A 25,406-nucleotide genomic window follows, 5' to 3' on the forward strand; every position below is an offset into this window, starting at 1 on the left:
GATCAACTCTCCTTTACCCCAAAAAAATTGCATACAGGACTTTGTCAGCTGATGCAATCACATGGAATTTTTTTGATAGTGAAGACTCATGTTTCCATTTTTTTAGATTACCTTTTTTCTTTGGATTGTGCAAAGGACTTGACCCTGGTGACTACCCTGCTCAGAAAGTGTTCAGAATCCACTGCATGACATGGCTTTACATAAAATGCAACGAAGACTGCTTTATCTCAGTATCCAATATTTGTGAAACCCAGCATGCACACACTTTCAACATCCCAAAACTTTTATGAATAATGTGGAAAGCTGCTGCTGTAAATTTTGACAGACAGCAACAGAGCACATAGATGTGCTCTGTTGTCTGTCACCTGTCCTTCATGATCAGTTTCTTCTTCAGTGGCATTTCTAGGTGTTTGTATGCACAAGGCTTGCCAAGTGGGGTTCATCTTGAGCAGCCTGCTTGAATGAGCAGCAGCATGGAAAGCAATGCAATGGAGATTTCCAGGACTGTTGGGAGTCATAGTAGAACAAATAACTACATAGGATGTGTTAGGGTAACTAAGAGTAGAAACAAGGGCATGTATACTTGCGGTGCCTCCGTAGCCAGGTGGCCAGGAGCAGCAGTGCGTAGCACACGCTTCTTGATTTAGACCGGGGTTCGAGCCCATGACCACCAAATACGGAGGATGCAGAAAGGTCAGGGAATGACCACCGCATATCCCCGGAGCAATATGCCCATAGTTGCTAATGCTCTTAAAAACCAAATAACAAACAAACAACAATGTATACTTGCATGTACACCAATGCTAGGAGTATAGTTAATAAATTTTATGAGCTTGAAGTTCTAGTCAGGACATCAAAGGCAGATATTGTTGGGATATCAGCGACGTGGAGTTACACGGATATAAGCAGTGCAGAATTGGAATTTGGGGAGTACAATGTGTACAGATAGGACAGGAAGGGAGGAGGAGTTATGCTGTTAATTAAGAAACATATAAAATCTAAGGAAGTGCATCCAATTGATGTTGGTGAACAATGCAATGTTGAGTGTGTGCTGTGACAGCATTGGGAAGGGAAAAATGAGTAGGTGTGTGTTATAGGCCTAATGAATCTGATGAGTATAATGAGCAATTGTGCAGAGAAATAGAGCGGGCCAGTAAATCAGAATGTCTTATAATGGGGGATTTTAACTTTCCAGATTTTGACTGGAACTTGTGGGTTGGTCACTGGCACACTAGCAAGACATTTTTGGATTTATTGGATGACTGTTTTTTAAAGCAGCATGTTCGAGAGGCAACCAGAGGGAGTAATACTCTTGATCTGATTATCAGCAGTGATTATTCATGCATTAAGAATTTGCAGATAAAGGAACCACTGGGTGACAGTGATCATAATGTACTGATATGGGAATTACTTAAAGATATAACTACCATCAAGGCTGAAGGGAAGGGCTTTTGCTTTAGTAAAGGTGACTACAGACAGCTCTCATTCTGTACAGTGGGATCAACTGATGATGTTACCAATGTTGAATTCTAAATGGGAAGCCATCAGGGACTGAATCTTGGAAGCTACTAGGCTTTTCATTCCAACTAAGAAATACTGTTCAAGATTCAGGCCTAAACGGATATCAGATGAATTTATGAGGCCCGTGGCAGAGAAGAAAAATGTATGGGGTGTATATAAATTATCAGGTGACACAGAAGCTTATGGCAGATATAAGCATGTCTGTAATCAAGTCACAAAGGAGGTTAGGCAGGCAAAGGCAGATTACAAAACATCTTTGGCAAAGGATGCAAAGAAAAACAGTAAAGAGTTCTTTACTTATGTAAACTCGAGAAGGAAAGGGATGAATCAGATTGGTCCACTTAACATACTTAGATGGTTTGACTATTGATGATTATGCTCAGGTGGCTGATAGACTGAATGAGTATTTTGCATGTGTGAATCTCCTCATGTGTGAATGTAGATTCACACATGAGGAGTTATTCAATGAAGGGAATGCCAGAAGTTTATCAAACTCTAACAAGGAGCTAAGTGATTTTGTAATAACAGAGAGGAAAGTGGAGGAGAAATTGTTGAAGTTAAACGTAAGGAAGGTACCTTGGGCGGACAGGATCTATCAAGTTATATTAAAGGAGGTAAGCAAACCCCTTAGTCATAATTATGCGAGGTCTCCATGGACTGGAGATGTGCAAATGTATCACCAATTCACAAAAGGGATTCAAAAGGTGACACAGGTAACTATAGACCTGTTAGTTTAACTTGTGTTCTGGGGAAAATAATGAAATCACTGGTTAAAGAAGCATTGCAGGATCATCTAGACAAGACTGCAGTAATAGTTAAACCAAGACTCAGCATGGGTTTGTTAAAGGAAGGTCTTGTCTGACCAATTTGATTGTATACTATGATGTGGTCACAAAGGAACTGAATGTCAGAAATAATTTTGATATCATATACTTCAGTGATTCCCAAAGTGGGTGCTACCGCTCCCTTGGGGGTGCTAGAAAACTCAAAGCGGCACTGAAAGGCAAGGGGGTGTTGGAAGACAAGGGGACGCAAGGCTGCTCAAAAGGGGCAACGAATACAAATCGATACCTCCTACACATCAAGTTATATGTCTGAAAAGCTTATTTTACAGTAGAGCTGTTTTGAAGTTCAAATATTTTCCATTTTTATGATTTAAAGAATTCTATTAACTTACTTAACTAATTTAATCACAACTAAATGAACATAAATTTATTTTGAAAAAAAAAAACCTTACCATTAAACTTCACATGGCTCTCCTGTGAAATCAGCTTGTGTAGGAGGTGCCGAAATAGTGCTTCTCGCATTCGATGTAACATGGCGAGAAAACATTCAAGTCACAGCCATATGAATCAAGCAGACTAAACACGACTGAACACGTTTGATGTGGTGAGCGCTCATCCAGGTTCTGTTGAGTCTAGTGTTTAGTTCTTTGGGACGATTAAACAGGACTAAACACGCGATGTTAGTGCAGTGCGACAAGCGATCGTGCACATTCTGGCAAGTCCAGTGCAGAATACTATAAATATAACCTTTCCTGAGGCCAGTCTTCAATCAATTGGTGTGCATCCACTGGGTTTGTATGTACAAACCTTGTGCTCTTTGATGCTGTGCATGTGCTATTGCTATTACTACTACACCCTTTTGCGGCATTCTCCACGTGGTGGTAGCAACAACAACACATAGTTTGCTACGTATTGTTATTCGTTATTGGTATTATTACTCTACCCAGATCCAGACATTTCGTAAGTACATTTTTTTCATTCTTTGTAGAATTTTGGCATTAACTATTGGAGAGACTGATCAGTTCAATATGAAATTATTAGAGAAATTAGTGGTTGTTCGTAATACTGTCACCAGCGTTAAGTGCAATGATAGCGTTATCTTATTTAATAAATAATATATAAAATAAATAATAATATATATATCTATAGTAATACATTTTTTACAGATATAACCATGCAGAACCGAAGAAGAAATGTAGGCAGTATAGTATCGAATATTTAAAATATGGCTTCATTCCGTCACCTGCAAACAAGCTTTTACCAATGTGCCTGATTTGCCAAAAAGTGTTTTCCAATGAATCTATGAAACCTTCAAGATTATGAGAGCACTTGAAAAAAATTCATGCTGACAAGACAAATTTTCAAGCAATTCGAGACCAATTTTGCAAACAGCCGACATTGTCAAGTATGATTTTAGACGCATCAAAGCAAGAAAATGATGGGTTACATGCCTCTTACAACATTTCATTACCGATTGCCAAATCTGGAAAGCCACATTGGTGAAGAATTAATTCTACCAGCTGTTAGTGAGATTCTACCTACTGTGTTGCCAAGCCAGCGACTGACAATCAAGAAATTTCCTTTGAGCAATAATACAGTACAATGGTGAATTGACGAAATAGGCAAGGATGTTGAAGACACATTATGCAATTTTTTGAGGACTACCCAATTTTTGTTACAACTAGATGAATCAACTCTACCAGGGAATGAAGCCTTACTGTTAGCTTACATTCGGTTTATAAAAGAAGAAAATTGAACTCAAGAGTTATTATTTGACAGATATTTGGTAACAGATATTAAAGGAGAGTCGATATTTCTTGTTGTGGAAGAGTTTTTTAAAGAAAAGGAGATTCCTCTTATGAATATAATGACAGCTGCAACTGATGGAGCTCTGTCAATGGTGGGTTGCCATCATGGATTCATTGCACACTTAAAAAGTGTGCAATGAATGATAAGTTGGTGCCGAATGTAATGGCAGTGCATTGCATGATTCATCGACAACATTTAGTTGCAAAAAAACTTAGTGATCGCTTGCATCGCTCATTGCAATACGTCATTACAGCAATTAACAAAATTGGAAACAATTCTTTCAATGACAGATTTTCTCCTTTTCCTGTGAGCAACTTTGATTAGACTTTTAGGCAACTAATGGTGCATTTTTCTGTACTGTTGAATTTTCTTCTTTAATTCTGGTTTGTTTGAGTTTCTCCGTTGTTCTGGTTCATCCATTCCTTCTAAGTTTAGTCTTTTATATTGAGTGTTGTTGTCTTCCTGCTGGACAGGTTGTATTGCAATAATTGTTTTCCTTCTTGTAAATAGTTGAGTTGCAAAGTTGGTAAATGCTACAAACTCTTCTTGTGCATTCAGGAGTCAGGATTCTTGGTTAATTGGATTGTACTGGATGTTTGTAACGAGGCTCGCTCTTATGTCGTCATAATTTTCATATTCATGCATGACACGAGTCCATGATTCGGGTTCTCCGCAAGTACAATTTCTATCTTCTGTTATGCCTAGCATGTTTAATTTTTCCTTAAACAGACCATGACCCGTTTGTAGATATGTAGTGTTAAGGCCCGGGAAAAACCACGGTGGGCTTTCGGGCATATTTTTGTCACTAGTGGAAGAAATTTATGGGTTATTGCTCCTTTGGTGGTTTCATTCCACCTTCTTTGCCAGGTTTCTGTTAGGAATTCATCTATCCTTTTTTGTTCCCTCTTCCAGCCACTAGTCACATCAAGGGTTATGCCACAGGTTGTAATTGGGATCGCTTTTTTGTGATAATATACTAGTCCCGTGTGAGCAACTTCCAGGTCAAGGGGTAGTGCACCTGCAATGACCTGGAGTGCCGCCATACTAACTGTGCTACTCGCTCTAGTGATTGTAAGTAGTATGTTCCTCTGAATTGTTTCAAGAATTTTCCCGTTTGTTATCCATACTGGCGATCCGTACATAATTACCAGGATGAAGAGGGTTTTGTAATATAGGGAGAGGATCTTTTTATTTAGCCCCCAGTCCTTACGTGTGATTCTTGCTATAAGTGCTGTATATATGCATATTGAGATAGTTTAAGTGTGGTTTAAATGAGAGATTGCTGTCAATGATAATTCCTAAGTATTTTATCTCGTTTGATAATTTTACTGTTATTCCTTCTACTTTGATTTGTGGTGGCCTGTTTAAGTTTAGTTTTCCTTTCAAGAGGACTGAGTTGGTCTTTTCCTGTGCTAATTTTAGGTTATTTAGTTTAACCCAGTCCTGTAGGATTTGCTGCGCTCCATTTGCTTGTTTTTCAAGGTTGGCTCTTGAATCAGCTGCTGTGATTAAAAGTAAATCATCGGCAAAGGCCTGGGCCTCAACCTCCCCCAGGTCCTTGCAGAGAAAGTCATCGAGGACAAAGTTCCACAGGAGCGGCCCCGGAACAGAACCCTGGGGGCAGCCCCTGCGAACTGCACGCGATAAGCTGGAATAGGGCGCAAGGATCTGCACTTCCCTGTCAATGAGATAGGACTTTACACAGTCAAATAGATTTTTTGGAAGAGCTGCAGCACGAAGCCTTGCCAGGACGCTCAGCCACCAAATGGTGTCGAACGCCCCAGCGAAGTCCACCGCGATCACCCGGAAGTACTTTCTGGTACATTGTGCAGCTGTTAAGGAGATCTCGGATCGCATCAATAGTAGAGGTTCCAGATTTGAACCCATATTGTTTTGAGTTCCTGAGGTTTGCTTCCATATAGTGCTGTTCAGTTCTCTTGTGTAGTAGTCTTTCCAGGATTTTGCTCACCGTCGATAGCAAGGCAATTGGTCTGTAGGATGTAGGCAGCTCCATCAGTTTTGTAGGGCTGTTTGGTATCAATTTTAAGATGACTTTTTTCCATTGTGTTGGAATGTGACCCTGCTCCAGGCAGCTATTGTACAGTCGTAGTAAGAGTTGTGGGACGCATTCAGCAGTCTTTTTAATCATCTCTGGTTCAATTAGATCTAAACTTGGGCATTTTTTGTTTTTTGTTCTGCCTAACGCTTCTTGGAGCTTCTCAAGAGTAAATGGCGGTTCTTTGCGGGCGTTTATGTAACTTTCATTTGCATGGCATATCTCCTACTGCTCCAGTGTCAGTTCTGTTGGCGGTTCCACGAATATTGCTGCAAGAATATTTGCAACTGAGTTTCTGCATGTTGTGGTCAATGAGCCTTGTGGCGTTTTTGTTGCCACCATAACTTCTCCTCTGGGGAGCTTGCTAGTTATGATTTTGAACACCACTCCCCAGGGATCGGTGTTTCCTGTTGTTTGGACGAATCTCTGCCAGCTTTCTCTTTTGGTCTTTTTGATTTGCTCCGTGTAGTGATTTCTAAGCTGGGGTACCTGTTTCTCATTTCCGTGACTTCTTCCTGTGGCCAGGTTCTTCTTGCCCTTTGAAATTCTCTTCGTTTTCTGTGTACCATTTTCCTTAGCCTTTGCAGCTCGGGGTCCACCAAGGCATTGGCCTTGAGATTGGCATTATCCTTTTCATGCTTGCTTCCGCTGCCGTGGTGATCATTTTGGTCATGACTCCTTGGAGGATTTCCGGATTTTCCATCTCCAATTGTATATTTCTATGGGCTTCCATGTAGGCCTGTTCTTGGCTACTTAGTGTCCCTTTGAATTTGTCCCAGTCAGCTTTGTGGATGTTGAATCTGTTCTGCATCTGTCTTATAATAGGGATCCTTCCCAAGCTTCTGTTTATGGAATATGTGATTGTCTTGTGGTCTGAAGTCGTCCAATCACTTTGCACTGTCCAGTCAGAGATGTAATTTTCAATATTCCTTCTCACCAGGGTAACATCTATGGTCGATTCCCACAGTGTGTTTGAGAATGTGGGAAGGCAGTGAGATTGATTCATAATAGTAAAGATGGAATTTGATAGAAAATCTAACTTCTGTCCATTTGCTGTTGCTCGTCGATCAGGGGTATAGCTATGCCACTGTGGGGACCGGCAATTTATGTCCACACCTATAATTATCTTGTTTCCAGCTAGGATTGACTGGACATTTTCTAGATATGCTGTAGCAAAGTCAATTTCTATGCCGGGTTTACAATATAGAGCGATTATATAAATGGTTCCAATAGATGTGATCAGCTGGGCACAGGCTGCCCAGGGTGTGCAGAGCTGTTGGATTTTAGTGACAGTTATGTCTGGATTCCTTACTATAATTGCCGCCCAAGGCGTATCTTCTGTATAGTGCACGATTTTGTACGATATAGGGTATCCCCTCACCCGCTTCTGATGTGTGTATGGCTCCTGCCCTGCACTATTACAATATCAGTGTTTTCCTCGTCTGCTTTCTTTCTGATCTGCTCTACCACTGCTCATGCTCGCTGCGCGTTTAGTTGCTGTATCTTTAGGATCCCGGTGTGTGATCGTTTAGAGAGTGTCCCCATAATCGATCCTGGCCTGGTATAAACTCTTTGTGTGGATATATGTTGGACGGTTTGGATCTCTGATTGAGTGTGCATGATCTAATTTTAAGCTTTTGCAGTTGGCGCAGTTTGGTTCGCTAGCTTTATTCGGGCAGTTTTTGATTTCATGCCCTTTTCCCGAGCAGTGGTCACAGGTAGATTCCTTCTGTTTGCATGTATGTGTTGTGTGGCCATGCTTGCAGCAGCGAAAGCATTTTGGTATCACCACATTCTCTCTGAAGTGCAGACTACTCCACTCGACATAGATTTGAGATTGATCCTTGATGACTTGCCAAGCAACCGGAGCTAACTCTATCGTCCAGTTGCTATCTATTCCGTTTCTTGCCTTTTTGTATTTAGGCATAACTATATTTTTTGCTTCCTTGTGTGGGAGGACCTGTTTGAGATTCTTTCTAAAGATTTCCTGGGCTAGTTGTTCTGGTGTTATGTCAGAGTCGACACCAAACACGACTATTGAGGGACCCTTTCTTTGTGGGATTTCCTCCTTTAATCCAAGTGTTGTTATTTTGGTGTTTGTCAAGATCTGCTCAGCTTCCTCTTTGCTTGCCATTTCTATCACCACTCCCGGTTTTCTAGTTTTCCTTATTGACTTGATTCTTGTGTTTTCAAAGTCACTCTTCATATTTTGTTTAACCTTTTGTTTGATTTGGTCACTTGTATTTTTCCCTTCATCTGTTGGTTTCAGAATTACTAGATTTGGGGTCTGCAGCAATGTTTTTTTCTTCTGAGCTTGGTCATTGGTCTTGTTTGTGTCCTCAGGAAGTGTGTTCCTCAGTGTGTCGGTGTATGATGGGGTGTGCTGTAGCATTTGTATACCTCTATCAGTCTTGTATGTAGTGCTGCGATTGCTTTTTTGGTGTTCTACATTAGTTTGAACTAGAATAGTTTCTAGCTTTGTCCACTGCAGGACTATCTTTGCTCTTATTTTAGAGGAAATTCTGTTGCTGTTATCTCGCATTATGGTCTCTAACGCAGCTCTGAGCACAAGCATTTGGTCAAGCACCGAGCCTTGCGGCAGGATTCCTTTTTCCCCTTGCTTCAGGTCTTCTATTCCTTTAGTTGGTTCTGGCAGTTCTTTGCTTCACTGTTACTCCTGATTTCCCTGTCATATCTTGTGATGGTATTTTTCCTCTGTCTGCTTCTGGTTATTGTGCCTTGTTTAGGGTCTTCTTGTTTTTCTGCCCAACAAGACATGATGTTCATGTCTTGTTCCCCGTCTTGCAGTGCCAATTGGCTATATGGTTGGGGTGGGTTGTATCTATTCATCGTTTCTGTTTCATCTGCCTCCATTTGCTCAAATTTCGTTATAACGGGATATCCGGTTTAACAGGGTTGAAATTTTGTACGTTTTAAAGAGGACTGAAAATGCTGCCGAACGACAATAGTGTCAGGTCCGTGTGATGATTTGAGCCGCACGTCAATGTTTCGAAAATTTTTGAGTTATCCCCAGAACAAAAGTGGGGGGGGGGAAGAAGTAGCCAGCAGTGAGTGTGGCCCTAGAGAGAGGAATCGACGGTGAAGCAGACCACTTTCTGACAATTGCTATAAAGGGATTAGGCAAGGTGTTTGTGTAAGAGTGTCAACCTCAGGGAAAAATTTGCGTTACGCAACCTAGTGATGTGGTATCTCCCCCCCCCACTTTGCCACAAATTTATCACCTCTTGCCAAATTCTTTGTCATTCAGCTTTAACATAGACTTGAGTGTTAATAGAAATTCCAAGGATCTGACATTTCAGGCAAAAACATGTCTCAAAATTACATAGAAATGAAGTGGTAATGTCCTAGCTAAAATCCGCAAAACAGGTGTTGAAATTCAGCAGATCTTCAAAATGAAGTAACATAGTACACTGAATTGACATCAATTGAGCAAGAGAAGAAGGCGATGAAGAACATGCTGGATTACTTCCAGAAAAGCACAGCACCAATCTACCAAGCCATAAGAAAGATAGACAAACAGCACACCCACTCACACAGATAGAAGAAACAAAGATAGAAAGATGGGTGAAGAAGGAACTCTATGGCAGACGCTACAATGACCTACATCAGGACTATGTAGATAAGACTGCTTCCATTGCATGTCTCGTGAACAGGAAGCTCTTCCCAGAGGTAGAAGGATCCACGTTTGCCATCCAAGACCATGTAATCAACACAATGAACTACAGGAAATATATTGCCAAGCACCTCAGAGTGACAGATGACACACGTTCACAATGCCATATGGCATCAGAAACAGTCCAGCACGTAGCCACGGGATGCAGGGTGGACTTGTAAAAAGAAGCCGTTTTTTTTTTCTTCTTCAAAGCTTTGAGTTAATTATGGAGTTTAAAAAAAAAAAAAAAAAAAAATGCCACCAATACTGGGAACAATTTCTACGAAGTAAACAAATTCTTATAGAAATGGAAATCTAAAGGAAACGCAGCATGATTTTGTAAAGAGAAAATCATGTTTAACGAATCCAGTTAGCTATTTTGACAGATTCACCCCTGAGCTGGATGTAGGAAATAATACCAACATTGTTTATTTAGATTTTATAAATCATTTTACTCAGTCCAGCATGATAGGCTAGTGGACCATGTTAGTTTCAGGAAAATTCCATAGATGGATTTCAAGATGGCTGCTGAGCATGATGCAGAGGGATTCAGATTGTACTAATGTAAGAAGTAAGTTCCCCCAAGGATTGGTATCAGGACCATTTTTTTGATTTTCCTAAATGACATTGATGAAGGCATACAGGGCTGATGTCAAGATTGTTTGAATGGTTAATGATCAGCGTCAAGCAGTGCTGCTTTAGGATATCTCAAATAGACTCAGGGATGGTTAGAAAAGTGGCAGCTATGTTTTAATGCAGCACAATGCAAGGTCTTGCATCTTGGGAATATCATCCAAAAATACTGATGCACTTGGTGGGGTTGAACTAAAAATAGTAGAGAAGAAAGGGAATTATGATATGGTCAGACATGAAGTTCTCCAAGCAGGGTAATCAGGCAGCAAGGAAGGCATCCTATTGATGAATTTGGGGTGGGGAGGGGTTATATAAGTTTAGTGCTGTAACTTTATTTCCAGAATTATTCTTTCTTAGAACCTTAAAAAATGTGATATAAGGAGAAAAGTGTTTTAAATGAGAGTACTGTGGTTGTTAAAAAACACCAGAGGTCTGCATGGGCTGGGTGACACGTTGGGTACAAATAATCATAATGAATTGGGCTCAGGTTGGGTACAAATAATCATAATGAATTGGGCTCAGGTTGGGTACAAATAATCATAATGAATTGTTATTTCCAAACATTTCAGACTTTTTCAGGCTATTTCCTACATATATATTTTTTATGTATTTAAATTATTAAAGGTTTTTTAGAAAAAATGTGTATTGGTAGTCTCTTGACACTTAATTGACCAATAAGGCACACTTCACCATATCCAATTCACTGAAATTTGTACTCTTTCGTGGAAATGACCCTGTCTGTATTTTTGCTCAGTAAGGTAGCCTTTACCCTTAAGCGGGCATTAAGTTGCAATTTACGTTACATCAAGAGTATAATATTAGTCATTATGTCCTCTGGCAATGGGTCCCTTTTTAGTTGTATGTGTACACTCTATAGTATACAGTGTTTTTTAAAAGCATGATACCGTTAATCCTTAGTTCTACTACATCCGAGATTTTGGGTTGACCTACTTTCAATTCTAAGAAATTCACTTGTAACACTTTCTAACCGCTTCTTTGCTATATCCAGTACTGACCAATTTCTTTGCTATATACAATTTTATTATTACACAAAATTATTTTCATTTTTATGTTCTATTTTTGCAACATATAGTAAATGTTAGCTGTTCTAAAATGATCTCACAATTTTGTTAAACATTATGAATTCCTAATATAAATTTAACAAAGTTTTACTTTAAATTTTTTTTATAATAGTTATATGGCTCTCTATAATTATAAGCCCCAAAAGGAAGATGAATTGGAATTGAAAAAGGGAGAGCTATATACTGTTAGTGAAAAGTGCCAAGATGGTTGGTTCAAAGGAACCTCTCTACGCACAAGTCGCAGTGGGGTGTTTCCTGGAAATTATGTTCAAGTGGCTAAGTAAGTTTGTTTAGTTTTTGGCAATAAACTTACCTGTATATCTCTTTGCATAGAAATATTTGAATTTTGTTAGTCTTGCATGTGGGTTTATGGGACACTTTCGTATTTAAATAAAATTTTAAATAGAATCTACTTTCTTGCTTTCTTACTGTATTTAAATTATTTAAAGAAGTTTTGCATTTAGGATGATCAGTATCTATGGCTACTGTGGTTACTATTTTTATTATTATCTGTAGCTGAGTGGTCAGGAGCAGGAATGCAGTAGCACATGCTCTTTGAGTAGATCGGGGATCAAGATCTGCCAACCACACACTGGACCAGCGTGGCAGGTTATGGTCCATTTCCCTCAACATGAATTGTTGAGACAATTTCCATCTGCAGTGGATTGATAATGGCTGCAGTTTACCTGTTACCTTTTTTTATTGAATGGTTTGTTTCCAGTTATATCTATTAGCTGCAAATTTAATTACTTGTAGGAGGTGCCTCCGTAGCCAAGTGGGCAGGAGCAGCAGTGCGTAGCACATGCTTCTTGATTAGACTGGGGTTCGAGCCTGTGCCCACCAAATACGGAGGATGCAGAAAGGTCAGGGAATGACCACCTCATATCTCCGGAGCAATATAGCCTTAGTTGCTAATGCTCCAAATAACAAACAAACAAATTTGTAGGACAAGGGGAGTTAGTTTCTCAGCTCACAAGGTATTTTTGTATAAAATATAATTTAATATTTTATGCAGAAATGCATGGACTGCAGATGTGCAAATGTGTTCCCAATTCACAAAGGGGATCAAAGGATAACATGAGTAATTATAGACCTGTTAGCCTAACTTCTGTTCCAGGGAAAATAATGGAGTCAGTGGTTAAGGAAGTGATGCAGGATCATCTACACAAGACTGCAGTTATAGTTCAGACATATCGTGGATTTGTTACGGGGAAGTCTTGTCTGACAAATTTGATTGGATACTATGATATGGTCACAAAGGAACTTGATGCAAAAAATAATTTTGATATCACATACTTGGATTTCGGGAAAGCTTTTGATACTGTGGCACAAGGAAGACTACTGTACAAGCTTGAGCAGTGTGGCATTAAGGGCAAGTTGCTACAATGGATAAAAGGATGGTTGAGTGGGAGAAGATGGAGAGTGGTAATCAATGGGTGCTGCTCTTCGTGGACTAATGTTATTAGTGGAGTCCTCCAGGGTTCGTGTTGGGCCCATCGTTGTTTTCAGTATTTATCAATGATATTTGATGAAGGTATATCAGGATTACAGAAGCTACTTTTAAACTTATTGAACACAGAAGAACTGCAAAAGCCCAGGGTGTATAAGGAAATGAAGAGTATCAGGAACTAAGCAAAGTCATCAAGTGCTGTTTAAGCCAAGACAAACAGGATTATATCAATCAAAAGTGTAAAGAAATCGAATATCACAACAAACGAAACAACACTAAAAAGATGTATGATGTAATTAAGTCCTTAAGACCAAAGTTCTGACCAAAACTTAATGCAATTAATGACTCCAAAGGGGAAATGTTAACAGGTGGAAAGAATACTGTGAGCAGCTCTTCTGAGCACCTGCTGGCACTAATGATCTTCCAGCCCCTTTTCAAGAGTGATCATGAACTAGTTCCACTGAAGGAAGAAGTCAAAAAAGCCTTTAGAGAACTAAAGTGTGGCAAGTCACTCGGAATTGATGAAATCCCAGTGGAATTGATTAAAGCTACAGGTGTGAAGGGTGCCGAGTTTTTTTTTATAAAATGATTGTAAAAATTTGGGAAAGGGGACGGTGGCCATCAGATTGGAAGAAATCAATTTTCATCCCCTTAGAAAAGTGGCAGCTTTTCTAAGGAGATGAAAATTTGCTCAAATTATAGGACTATTAGCCTAATTTCTCACACTAGCAAGATTCTTTTTAAAATCATATCGAACAGAATCTCAAGAAAACTTGAAGAAGAAATGCCAGAAGAGCAAGCAGGTTTCAGAAGGGCTAGAAGAACCAGAGATCAGATGTTAAGCCTATGACTGATTATTAAAAAATGCAGAGAATTCAATGTTCCAGTAGTTTTGTGTTTTATAGATTATGCAAAAACATTTGATTGAGTTCAACATGAGAAACTATGGGAAACGATGACTATTATGGGTTTCCCATTCCACATAATTCAGCTGATTAAGCTACTCTACCAGGAAGGAACTGTGAGAGCAAACATGGGAAACACAGACTTTTTCAGAATAGGTAACAGTGCCAGGGAGGGCTGTATTTTGTCACCTCACCTTTTTAATCTTTATGCCGAAGATATCATGCGTGAAGCTTTGGAAGATTTAGAGACTGGCATCAAGATCGGAGGACTGAAGATAAACAACCTTCGTTATGCAGATGATACTTGCTAATTTGCAATTCTAAGGATCATCTTAAAGAAACTCTGAGGAGAATATGTGAAGCAAGTAAGAAAAAAGGATTGTTTCTGAATGTGTGTAAAACTAAAATTATGGTGATTGGTGATAATCTCGATTCCAATAAAGTGAAGGTTAATGGGCAAGATATCAAAGAAGTTGATGAATTTGATTACTTAGGGTCAAGAATAAATAAAAATAGTGACTGCTCAAACAATGTAAAGAGATGACAGGCAATTGCTAAAACTTTGGTCGCTGATCTGATAAAATTATGGGGAGATCATGATCTGCCCCTAAAGACAAAACTGAGAATCATTGATTCATTAATTTTTCCAGTTGCCACTTATGTTGATGTGAAGGATGGAATCTGAAAAGAGTTAACAGGAAGAAAATTGAGGAATTTGAAATGTGGTGGTACAAGAGAATACTGCGTACTTCTTACTTGGATCGAAGAACAAATGAGTGGGTATTGAATAAAATTGGCCAGCCTGAAATTCTTCTTCATAGCATCAACAAAAGAAAACTCAAGTTTTTTGGTCATATAGTAAGAAGGGAAAACTTTCTGTTGAAGAATATAATGGAAGGAAAAACCAAGGGGAAGAGGTGCAGAGAAAGACCTGCAACTAGGTGGAAGGATGGGATCAGTGAACTTCTGCGCATGACACTTTGCGATGCTGCTCCTATAGCACACGATCAATGCAGTTGGAGGAATTTGTTGGTGGCCACAACAGCTCCTCAGGGAGCTTATGTGACTGGAAGAAGAAGAATATCAAGATTAATGTCCAAGTTTGCAGATGATATGAATGTTGGCATGGTAATGATAGTGCGCTACTGCAATAGGATTTGGAAAAGTTGGATGAGCTGAGAGATGGCAACTGAAGTTTAACATTGACAAATGTAAAGTACTGCATATGGGTAGAATTAACCCCCAGTAACATACCAACTGGGTGGTACTACACTCAGGGTAGTGGAGAATCAGAAGGACTTGGGGTAAATGTGCAGTCAGATATGAAGTTTTCTGAGCAGTGCAGACAGGCTGCAAGAGTAGCTCATGGTGTCTTGTCAGTGATATATACAAGAATTTTTCTAGCAGGGATTAGAAAGGACAAGGAGATAATCATCTTATAAAAGGTGATTATCCCCTTGCATAAGGCAATGGTCAGGCCACACATTCAGTATTGTATACGGGAGGTCTCAGAAAAGATGTGGAGCTGCTGGAACGCGTACAGAGAAGGGGAATGAGATTGGTGAGTGGAACAAAGGGTTGCTGTTACCAAGAAATGTTTAAGTTCTGCAAATTGCAGCTTCTGGAGACTAGGTACCTGCAGGATGATCTGATTGAGGTGTATAAGGCCTTGAAAGGTTTGAGCAAGCTCAGTGCTGATGAGATTCTTCCTCTTGTGCAGATTACTCACCTGAGTGGACATAAATTCAAATTGAGGAAAGACGATTGTATGATAGATGTACAGAAAGTTGCCTTTAACCAGTGGGCGGTTGATAGTTGGAACAAACTACCATCTGTTGTAGCAGAGGTCAATATCTTAAATAAGTTCAAGACAAACTTTTGGAGTGAATGGATGGGTGAAATGGGATTTTTTTTTTTTTTTTGGCTGATGCTATATAAGCTTGCTTTCTTGCATCATAAGCCTCTGCTAATGCTAATATTATACTGCTACACTAATTTTATTAGGTTTACACTGAGTAGAAATCTATGTGTTCTTTCCCTGTTTATGTAGTTTATGGTTCAGGTAACTCTTATCAGCAGATGTGTAAAACTATATCAGTCTGTGATGATACCCTGCATGCGGGAATAATAAACTTGGAAGGAAATCTAAAAGCCTTTCCATTGTGCATGCAGGGTATCCTCCTTGGACTGTAGTAATAATTTGTTAGCAGTGAATTTTCATTTTTGGTTGGTGTGAATGTTTGTATGGCCATTTGCAGATTTAATTTTTTTTGTGCAAAATGAAAAAGATATAAGTAGATAGCATTTGGATCTTTGGTGATTTATTCATTCACCACCAATAACATTCATTAATAGAATCCCTTCAGTTCCGAAACATCAAATGTTATGTCAGATATTGTAACAGAAAATAAGGTTATGCATCATCTGTCAGGTGGGCTTAGCCTAATCACATAGGAATGTGATTGATTGAGCTACTAAATGCATAGTTGTGGCAGATTTTCCCATTCTATAACTAAGTAAAGTTAAATTTGTTTAATGATCGAGTGCTTGGCCCATGTAAATTTGTTTAATGATTGAGTGCTTGGCCCATGTAAATTTGTTTAATGATTGAGTGCTTGTCCCAAAGTATGACTATGAATAGCCAGAAGTGTTTTTCACAATCTGAAAGCAAGGTCTCAAAACTTAGCACAAATAAGCAAATCATTGAACAGCAGAGCTGTGAGCTGCAGCATCCTCATATTATGGATTCTTCATAAAATATCAGGACAAACTGGGATATAAGAATATTATAAAGCAGGTTAAAGTATGTATGCAGTTTCATTAAAACTTGAATAAAAATCTTGTTGATTGTCTTCTGAATGTGTTTCAACAGATCCATTTCCTTCCTGAAATGAGGTTTCCAGACCCGTTTGCAGTACTCAAGGTGTGGCCTAACTGATGCCTCATAAAATGATATAATCACTTCCTAATCATTGCTGACAAAATTCCTGTATGTTATTGACAAAACCCCGTGAGCTGTCTCCTGGCAGACTATGTGCACTGCTCAGAAAACTTCATATCTAACTGGAAAATTATCCAAGGTCTTTTCATTTCAAACTAACCTGAATCTAGTACCACACAGTTGGTATGTTAATCTCATTTTTTTTTTTTTTAGATCTCTAATTGTTTAGATATTTTAGCAGTAGCTTACCCGGATTATAGTTACTAACCACCTTGTCAACCTTTGTATCATCAGAAAACTTATACATTAAGCCCTTCATCAATATCATTAATTAATATAGAAAACAACAATAGGCCCAGAACGTATTCCTGGGGAACTCTACTAATAACATTAGTCTGCAAAGATTATCATCCATTGATAGCCAATCCCTGTCTTCTCTCACTTATCCATATCTCTATCCACAACAGAGTAACTTTTCCTTAATGCCACAATGCTTTACTTTGTTTAGCAGTCTTTTATCTGCAACAGTGTCAAATGCTTTTCTGAAATCAAAGTATATGATATTAGAATTATTTTTTGCATCACTGTATCCAGTTACACTCAGTGAACACTGAATTATTATCAACTACCTAATATTGTGTTGGGCTAGTGTTCACATGGTTAACTGCTGCTATTCACCTAGGCATTGACTCCACTAGATGTCTAAGAGATCTGTAGCCGTGCTGCTTGCAGTGCTTTCTGCAGTGTCAGAATAGATGACAGTTTCTTGTCCATACACCTCACTTTCCTTTCCAAAACATCACACAGATGTTCAGTTCAATTGCGACAAGGGGAAATTGAAGGCTAATCAGTATGGGTGATATCTTCACTGTGTTCCTCGAACCACTCGTACACAGTAAGGGCCTGATGGTGCAGCATATTATCACCTTGGAAGATCCCATTTCTGTCCAAGAAAAAATGCAACATAGCAGGGTACACACAGTGTCTTAAGAGCTGTCGGTACACCTCATCAGTGAAATGTTGGTCCATATGCATCAGGGGTCCTAGTTCTTTCCATGCCGACCGGGCTAACCGGATGGGTAAAGTGCTTGCCTGGCAACCCAAAGGTTGTGGGTTCGAATCCTGCCTCGGGCTTGGATCAAAGTACTGCAAAAATCTGGGGAGGTGCATTATGGCCACAGAAGCCGATGCGCCAACAACTACCAAAAAAAAAAAAAAAAATTCTTTCCACCAAAACATTTCCCATATTAAGCAACCATATTCCCATATTAGATATTGTACATGATTCATGATGGATCCATGGACGTGTGTTGCTTGTGAAGCACACGGAGGTGTCTGTTGGCATGTTGAACCAGGTATTTGGACTCATCTGTCCAGTACACTCATTTCCAGCCTTCCAGTGGCCAACCAATGTGTTTTTGACACCACAGCATTTGCTTTCGACAGTGATTAGCTATGAGTAGAGGGTGTCTCTTGGGTTGTCTGCTGTGGAACCTCATATGTCTGAGTGTGCAGTGCATCATCATTTGGGATATTGTTCTTGCATTCCCCACATTGTATTGCACCATCATCTGTTACACAGTGACCTGCCATTCAGCCTGTAAAATGCACTGCACCCTTTGCTCACCAGGTACATCCACCTTGCATAATCCTTTACAATTCTGTTGGCAGGAGATGGTTGCCTGTTTGACACCATCCTTTGTACACCTCAACCACAGTAGTCCGTGAGCAACTGATGTGTCGCTTCTGATATGCACCTGATGCATGAGCTCTCACAATCATGTCCTTTTGAAATTCTGTCATATCTTTACTACATCCCATAACTGCTTCCTTATAACTTTGAGTTGCACCACCAGTGCAAATTACCACTGCTGTATTGTATGAAGCTGCTCGGCTTTTTATACTGCAAGTTATATGGTTTAGTCCATTACGGATGGAGTGGTCATAATTCAGTGAATGCCGAGTGTATATTAGTCAGACAAGATTGTCCCTCAACAAATCCATGCTGTAGCTACAGTGTAATAATTGGATCCTGTCCAGATGGCCTTCTATTGTTTTTTGTCAAGTGACTCCATTATTTTCCCTAAAACAGAAGTTAGGTTAACAGGTCTGTAATTACTCTTGTAAGTCATAAGGGTTTGCTTATGCCCTTTTCTGCCTCCCTTAAAATAATTGGATAGTGCTAGGTACCTTGTTTATGTTTATCTATCTTCAATTTCTTTTCCACTTTCATCTCATTTATTACAAAATAATTTACCTCCCTGTTAGAATTTTATAAATTTTTAATATTCCCTTCCCTAACGGATTCCTCATGTGTGAATGTAGATGCAAAATACCTATTCAGTTTGTCAGCAACCTCAGTAGGATTATCAACCATTGATATCAAGGGGGGGCGCAATGTAATTCATTACCTTCCTTTTATTGTTAGCATTAGCAGAGGTATATGATGCAAGAAAGCAAGCTTATATAGTATCAGATGGGTGAAAAAAAAAATTTTCACCCATCCACTCGCTACAAATGTTTGTCTAATTCTGCCTTGAATCTATTTAAGCTATCAACTTTTACATCAACAGATGGAAGTTTGTTCCAGCAATCAGCCACCCACTGGCTAAAGGCAAACTTCCGCACATCTATCATACAACTGTCTTTCCTCAATTTGAATTTATGCCCTCTCAAGCGATTATTCTGAGCAAGATGAAGAATCCCATCAACATTGAGAATGCTCAAACCGTTCAAAGCATTATACACCTCAGTCAGATCACCTCACAGGTGCCTTGTCTCCAGACACTGCAATTAGCAAAACTTTGTAAGAGCAACCGTTTGTTCCATTCACTAATTTTGTTGCCCTTCTCTGTACTCGTTCCAGCAGATCCTCATCGTTCTTAAAATGAGGGCTCCAGACCTGTATATAGTACTCGAGGGCCGACCGGGCTAGCCGGAAGGGTAAAGTGCCTCCCTGGAAACCTAAAGGTGGCGGGTTCGAATCCCGCCTCGAGCTTGGAACAAAGTACTGCAAAAACCTTGGGAGGTGCATTATGACCACAGAAGCTCATGCGACAACTACCAAAAAAAAATGGTACTCAAGGTGTGGCCTGACTATTTCCTTATACAAGGGAATAATCACCTCCTTATTCCTGTATATCATTGAAAAGACACTATGAGCTACTCTTGTAGACTGTCTGTTGTAGACTGGCCGAACTTGTTCCCCTTTTGTTTGGCCCCTGATGTCCACTCATACCGATACCTCCACCTGCTATCTACTATGAGGCGCAGAACGGCACGTCGCAGGCAAATCGACGAACCGTCTCACAAGAAAATGCAATACTGAACACTGTATTGGCACTGTAAAATATTCTGACTTGTTTGAATATGCTTAAATATGTGCTTTGTACATATGGACGTGTATATACCTTGGTGTACTGTCTGCCTCACAACTGTACATACTCATATCTATTGAATGGCTAAAGCTACGTTTTTAATTGTTATGTTATCTTTTATACTATACAAATTTTTATACTGTACATATTTTTATATTACCCCATATCATTGTCAAGCCCCTGGCCTCCTGGCTGTGGCACTCACATTATTGTATCTGTATCTTTACTGTACAATAAAGATTTTTCTTCTTCTGCACTGTTCAGAAAAATTCATATCTCACTGCACAATTCCCCCAGGTCCTTTTCATTCTCTACCACTGTAAGTGTAGTAAAAAAAAAGGCAAACTGCAGCCATTATCAACCTACTACAGATTGGAAGCCACTAATTCATGCTGGGAGAAATGAACCATAATCTGCCACGCTAGTCCAGTGTGGGTTGGCAGATCGACTGTATTTAGCAGTCATGGGCTTGAACTCCGGTCTAATCAAAGAGCACGTGCTACCGCACTGTCACTCCTGACCACTCGGCTAAGGAGGTCCATGTCAGTGTAGTACCATACAGTTAATACGTTACTGTGAGGTTACTGCTTCCCATATATAGTACTTTACATAAACCACCTCTCAGCCCATCTGCTCAAATTTTGTAGATCGTGTTGTCTACTGTCAGTGTCATCAACAGCCCTGCCGACCTTTGTATTGTCTGCAAACTTGGACATTAAGCCTGATATACCATCATTAATGAATACGCAAAACAACAATGGACCCAACACTGAACCGTGGGCCACTCCACTAATAACATTAATCCACGAAGAACAGTGTCCATTGATTACAACTCTGACTTCTCCTACTCAACTGTCCATAGCAGCAATTTGCCTCCACTGCCACAATGCTCCAATTTGCGCAAACGTTTTCTGTGTTCAACAGTATCAAAAGCCTTTCTAAGATCCAAATATATGATATCAAAATTATTCTTTGCATCCAGTTCATTTGTGACCACATCATAGTCCAGTGAAATTGGTCAGACAAGACTTCTCCTTAACAAACCCATACCGTGTACGAGCTATAACTGAAGTCTTGTGTAGATGATCCTGCAGTGCTACATTAACCAGTGCCTCCATTAATTTACCTGGAACAGAAGTGAAACTAACCGGCCTGTAATTACTTGTTGCCTTTTGATCCTCCTTTGTGTATTGGGGTCATATTCGCACATTTCCAGCCCATGGGTACCTCCCCTGAGTCCAATGAAACTCTCATAATTATGGCTGAAGGTTTTCTTACTTCCTTTGCTGCTTCCTTTAATATAACTGGATAGATCCCATCCACTCCAGGTGCCTTTCTTTCATTTATCTTCAACTACAAAAATCATCTAGCATCCCTGCTAGAGATGAATGTAATTCACCCTCCCTGAATAACTCCTCATGTGCGAATGTAGATGCAAAATATTCATTTAGTTTGTTAGCTACCTGAGCAGGATCATCAAGAGTTGAGCCATCGATATCAAGTGGACCAATCTGATTCATCTCCTTCCTTCTAGAGTTTACATTAGTAAAGAACTCTTTACTCTACTACTATTACTACTACTACTACTTTGCTGTTTTTCTTTGCATCCTTTGCCAAAGATTTCTGGTAATCTGCATTTGCCTGCCTAACCTCCTTTGTGACTAGTGTATAGCTATCCTAGGCTTCTGTTTCACCTGTTAATTTATATGTATCCCATGCATTTTTCTTCTGTGCCACATGTCTAATTATAAAATCTTTATTGTACAGTTCACTGGTACACGCAGGTACCACGACCATACAATACCCTTCACGGCACCATGCCAGGGGTTAAGAAATAGTTCATCTGATATCCATTTAGGGCTAAACTTTGAAAAATATTTCTTAGTTAGTATGAAAAGGAAAGTAGCTTCCAAGATTAATTCTTTCTGTGCTTCCCATTTTGAATTTGCTGTTGGTAACATCATCAGTTGGTCCCACCGTATAGAATTTAAATACTGTCTCGAACTATCGTAGTCTCCTTTACGAAAGCAAAAACCCTTCCCTTTACCACCGATGGTAGTTGCCTCTTTGAGTAAATCCCATATCAGCACACTGGGATCACTGCCACCTAGTGGTTCCTTTATCTGCAGATTCTTAATGCATAAAGAATCACTTCTGATAATCAGATCAATAGTATTGCTCTCTCTAGTTGGCTCCCGAACATGCTGCTGTAGAAAACAATCGTCCAATAAATCCACAAAAGTCTTGCTTGTGTGTGTGTGTGACCAACCCACAAATTCCAGTCAATATCTGGGAAATTAAAATCCCCCATTATATGACACTCTATTTCTCTGAGTAATTGGGCTTATAACACACTCCTACTCCCAATTTTGCTTTCGTAGTGCTTATGTCACACCAAACCAAATCGACACTGCACTTTCCTGCCATGTCGACTGGCTGTACTTCCTTGGATTTTATGTGTTTCTTAACTAATAGCATAATGCCTCCTTCCTGTACACATCGTAGTCTCCAACTTCCAGTTCTGCATTCCTTATATCTGTGTGACACCACGTCTCTGATATTCCAACAATGTCTGCCTCTGATGTTTTGAACGACACCTCTAATTCATCAAATTTATTTACCAAACTCCTAGCATTGGTGTACACGCAAGTATACGTGCATCTGTACCTATTCTTAGCTACCCTAACACAGCCCATGTATTGATTTGTTCCGCAATGACTCTCAGCAGTCTCTAGAATCCCCTGCACCTTGTTTTCCAGGTTGCTGCTCATTCCAATAGAAGCAGTGTAAGAATAACTTTCACCTCTGCCAGCGACTACTGTTAATCTATTAAGTCATGTTCCCCCCCCCCCCCAAGCTAGCAGTTTTCCAACCCACCTAACTCTTCCTCAATAGCATCAGCAAATATTCTTGCACCCTTTTTATTTAAGTGTATCACATTCCTGTAGAAGCAGTCTCTCCTGTTAACACACACAGACTAGGCTGTGAAAAATTCTACCCCTTGAGCCTTCTACAAGCTCTCCAGGGCCAAATTGATCGATAAGGCTCTCATCAAAAAGTACCCCATATTGTGTCTGGGCATAATTGCAGACACTTTCAAATTCAACCCTAACTCATGGCTTTTTTTTTTTTTAAAACATTGGCTTGTATTTGTTAAGTAATTCCTTCGGTCTCCTACTCTTAATATCATTAGTGCCAATGTAATAGTAATAGAGGCATGTGATGCAAGAAAGCAAGTGTATGAGCTTATGTAGCACAGCCAAAAAAAATATATCATCATCATCAGCCATTTTCAATCCACTGCAGGATGAAGGCCTCTCCAGCAACTTTCCAGTTCCTTCTGTTTTGTGCAATGGCCATACATTTATTACCCACACACTCATGAATTTCATCTATCCATCTCTGCCGTTATCTTCCAGGTTTTCTTCTAGCTCCTCTGGGTACCAATCTGTTATTTTCTTAGTCCAACTGTGATCATGTCTTCGAGCTGTGTGTCCTGCCCAAGACCATTTTAGTTCTTTAATTTTGATAAGAATGTCCTTCACTTGAGTTTGCTGCCTAATCCATGTGTTTCTCTTCTTATCTAACAGTCTGATTCCCAAAATAATTCGTTCCATTCTTTGCTGTGTAGTTCTCAGCTTCTCTTCTATTCTTTTGGTGAGTGCCCAAGTTTCACTTCCATAAGTCATGGTGGGTAGTATACATTGGTTCATCATTTTACGTTTCAGACAAATTGGGATGTTGCTCCTCAGTATGTGACCACATTTCCTGAATGCTATCCATCCAAAATTTATTCTTCTCTTGACTTCCAGCCATTTATCATTATTACAGCTAATGACTTGTCCCAGATAACGTTATGACTCCACCTTTTAAATTACTGCTCCATCAATCATTATATTCCTTTCTATGGCATACTTGTTCATCATTACTTTTGTTTTAGCCGTATTCATCTTTAGTCCAAAATCCTTACTAACTCTCCATGACTGATTAAGATTTTACTCTAATTCTTTGAAATTGTGGCATATGATCACAATGTCATCTGCAAATTGTAAACAGTTTAGGTACTCTCCATTGACTCCTTTCTGCGACAAGTCTAAACTTCTGAAAGCTTCCTCAAGGGCAGCAGTAAACAACTTCTGAGATATTGTCTCCTTGTCGAACTCCTTTTCCAATTTTATATTTGCTACTGTCTTTGTCTAGGCTAATAAAGGAGGTAGCGTTCTCATATATATTTTTTTTAAATCATAATATATGGGGTATCTATCTATGCCTTGTCTTTCCAGTGCCCGAAACATTGCCTTATGCTGTATGGAGGCAAATGCATTTTCATAATTCACAAATGCCATGCATAATGGTGTTTTATATTCATTTGCTTTCTCCATTGAACTGTGATATTACGTGAAGGTGATCCATAGTTGAGAATCCTGTCCTAAAACCAGCTTGCTCTTTCGGTTGATTCTCATCAAGTATTCTTTCTAATCTGTTAGTAACGATCCTTGTGAACAACTTGTAGATGTGAGATAACAAGCTAATTGGTCTATAATTTCCAATTTCTGATTTATCTCCTCTTCTTATGCAGCAAAACTATGATTGCATTATTCCACTCCTTAGGCATCACACCTTTTCTAATGCATTTTGTGAAGAATCTTGCCAGTTTTTGTGTCGTGTCTCTTCCTCCCAATTTTACCAACTCTACAGTAACTTCATCTTCCCCCAGGGCTTTCTGATTCTTTATTTTCTTCTACGCATGTTTCTACCTCATCGGGAAGAATAACGAATGTCATACACGTTACTAATTTGCGATCCATCTTCCCCACTTCTGGCATCATTCCCTCGCTCCTTGTATAATTCTCTATAGTAGTCTTTTGCTATTTGAATTATGCCTTCTCTGCTATTTATAAGTACACCATCGCTTTTCTTCAGTTTCAGTATCATTTGTTTTTCTGTATTACTGCTCACCACTGCTGATTTAAGTCCCTTGTTTGCCCTTATTGCTTGTTCTACTTTTTTTTGTGTTAAATCTTCTTATGTCCTCTCTGAGTCTCTTTCTAATGGCTTTGCATATCTCAGTATACTCAATATATACATATATATAAAAATAATAATACAAAAAAATAATAATAAATAAATTAAAATAAAAATTCACACAACCATTCCCTCTAAAAGCTTGTCCA

General features: G+C 39.4%; 1 protein-coding gene across 1 annotated transcript in view; it reads left to right on the forward strand.

Moving 5' to 3' along the window:
- POSH (SH3 domain containing ring finger posh) overlaps positions 1–25,406 on the forward strand; it is a 372,146-nt gene that overhangs the window by 199,603 nt on the left and 147,137 nt on the right. The window contains exon 9 of the mRNA XM_090379928.1: positions 11,672–11,839. Coding sequence (XP_090236054.1) covers positions 11,672–11,839 — 168 coding nt within the window. The remainder of the gene's footprint in view (positions 1–11,671; positions 11,840–25,406) is intronic.

The sequence above is a fragment of the Mastigoproctus giganteus genome, chromosome 8 (genome assembly GCF_048544385.1).
Source record: "Mastigoproctus giganteus isolate SK-2022 chromosome 8, ASM4854438v1, whole genome shotgun sequence".
NCBI lineage: Eukaryota > Metazoa > Arthropoda > Arachnida > Uropygi > Thelyphonidae > Mastigoproctus > Mastigoproctus giganteus.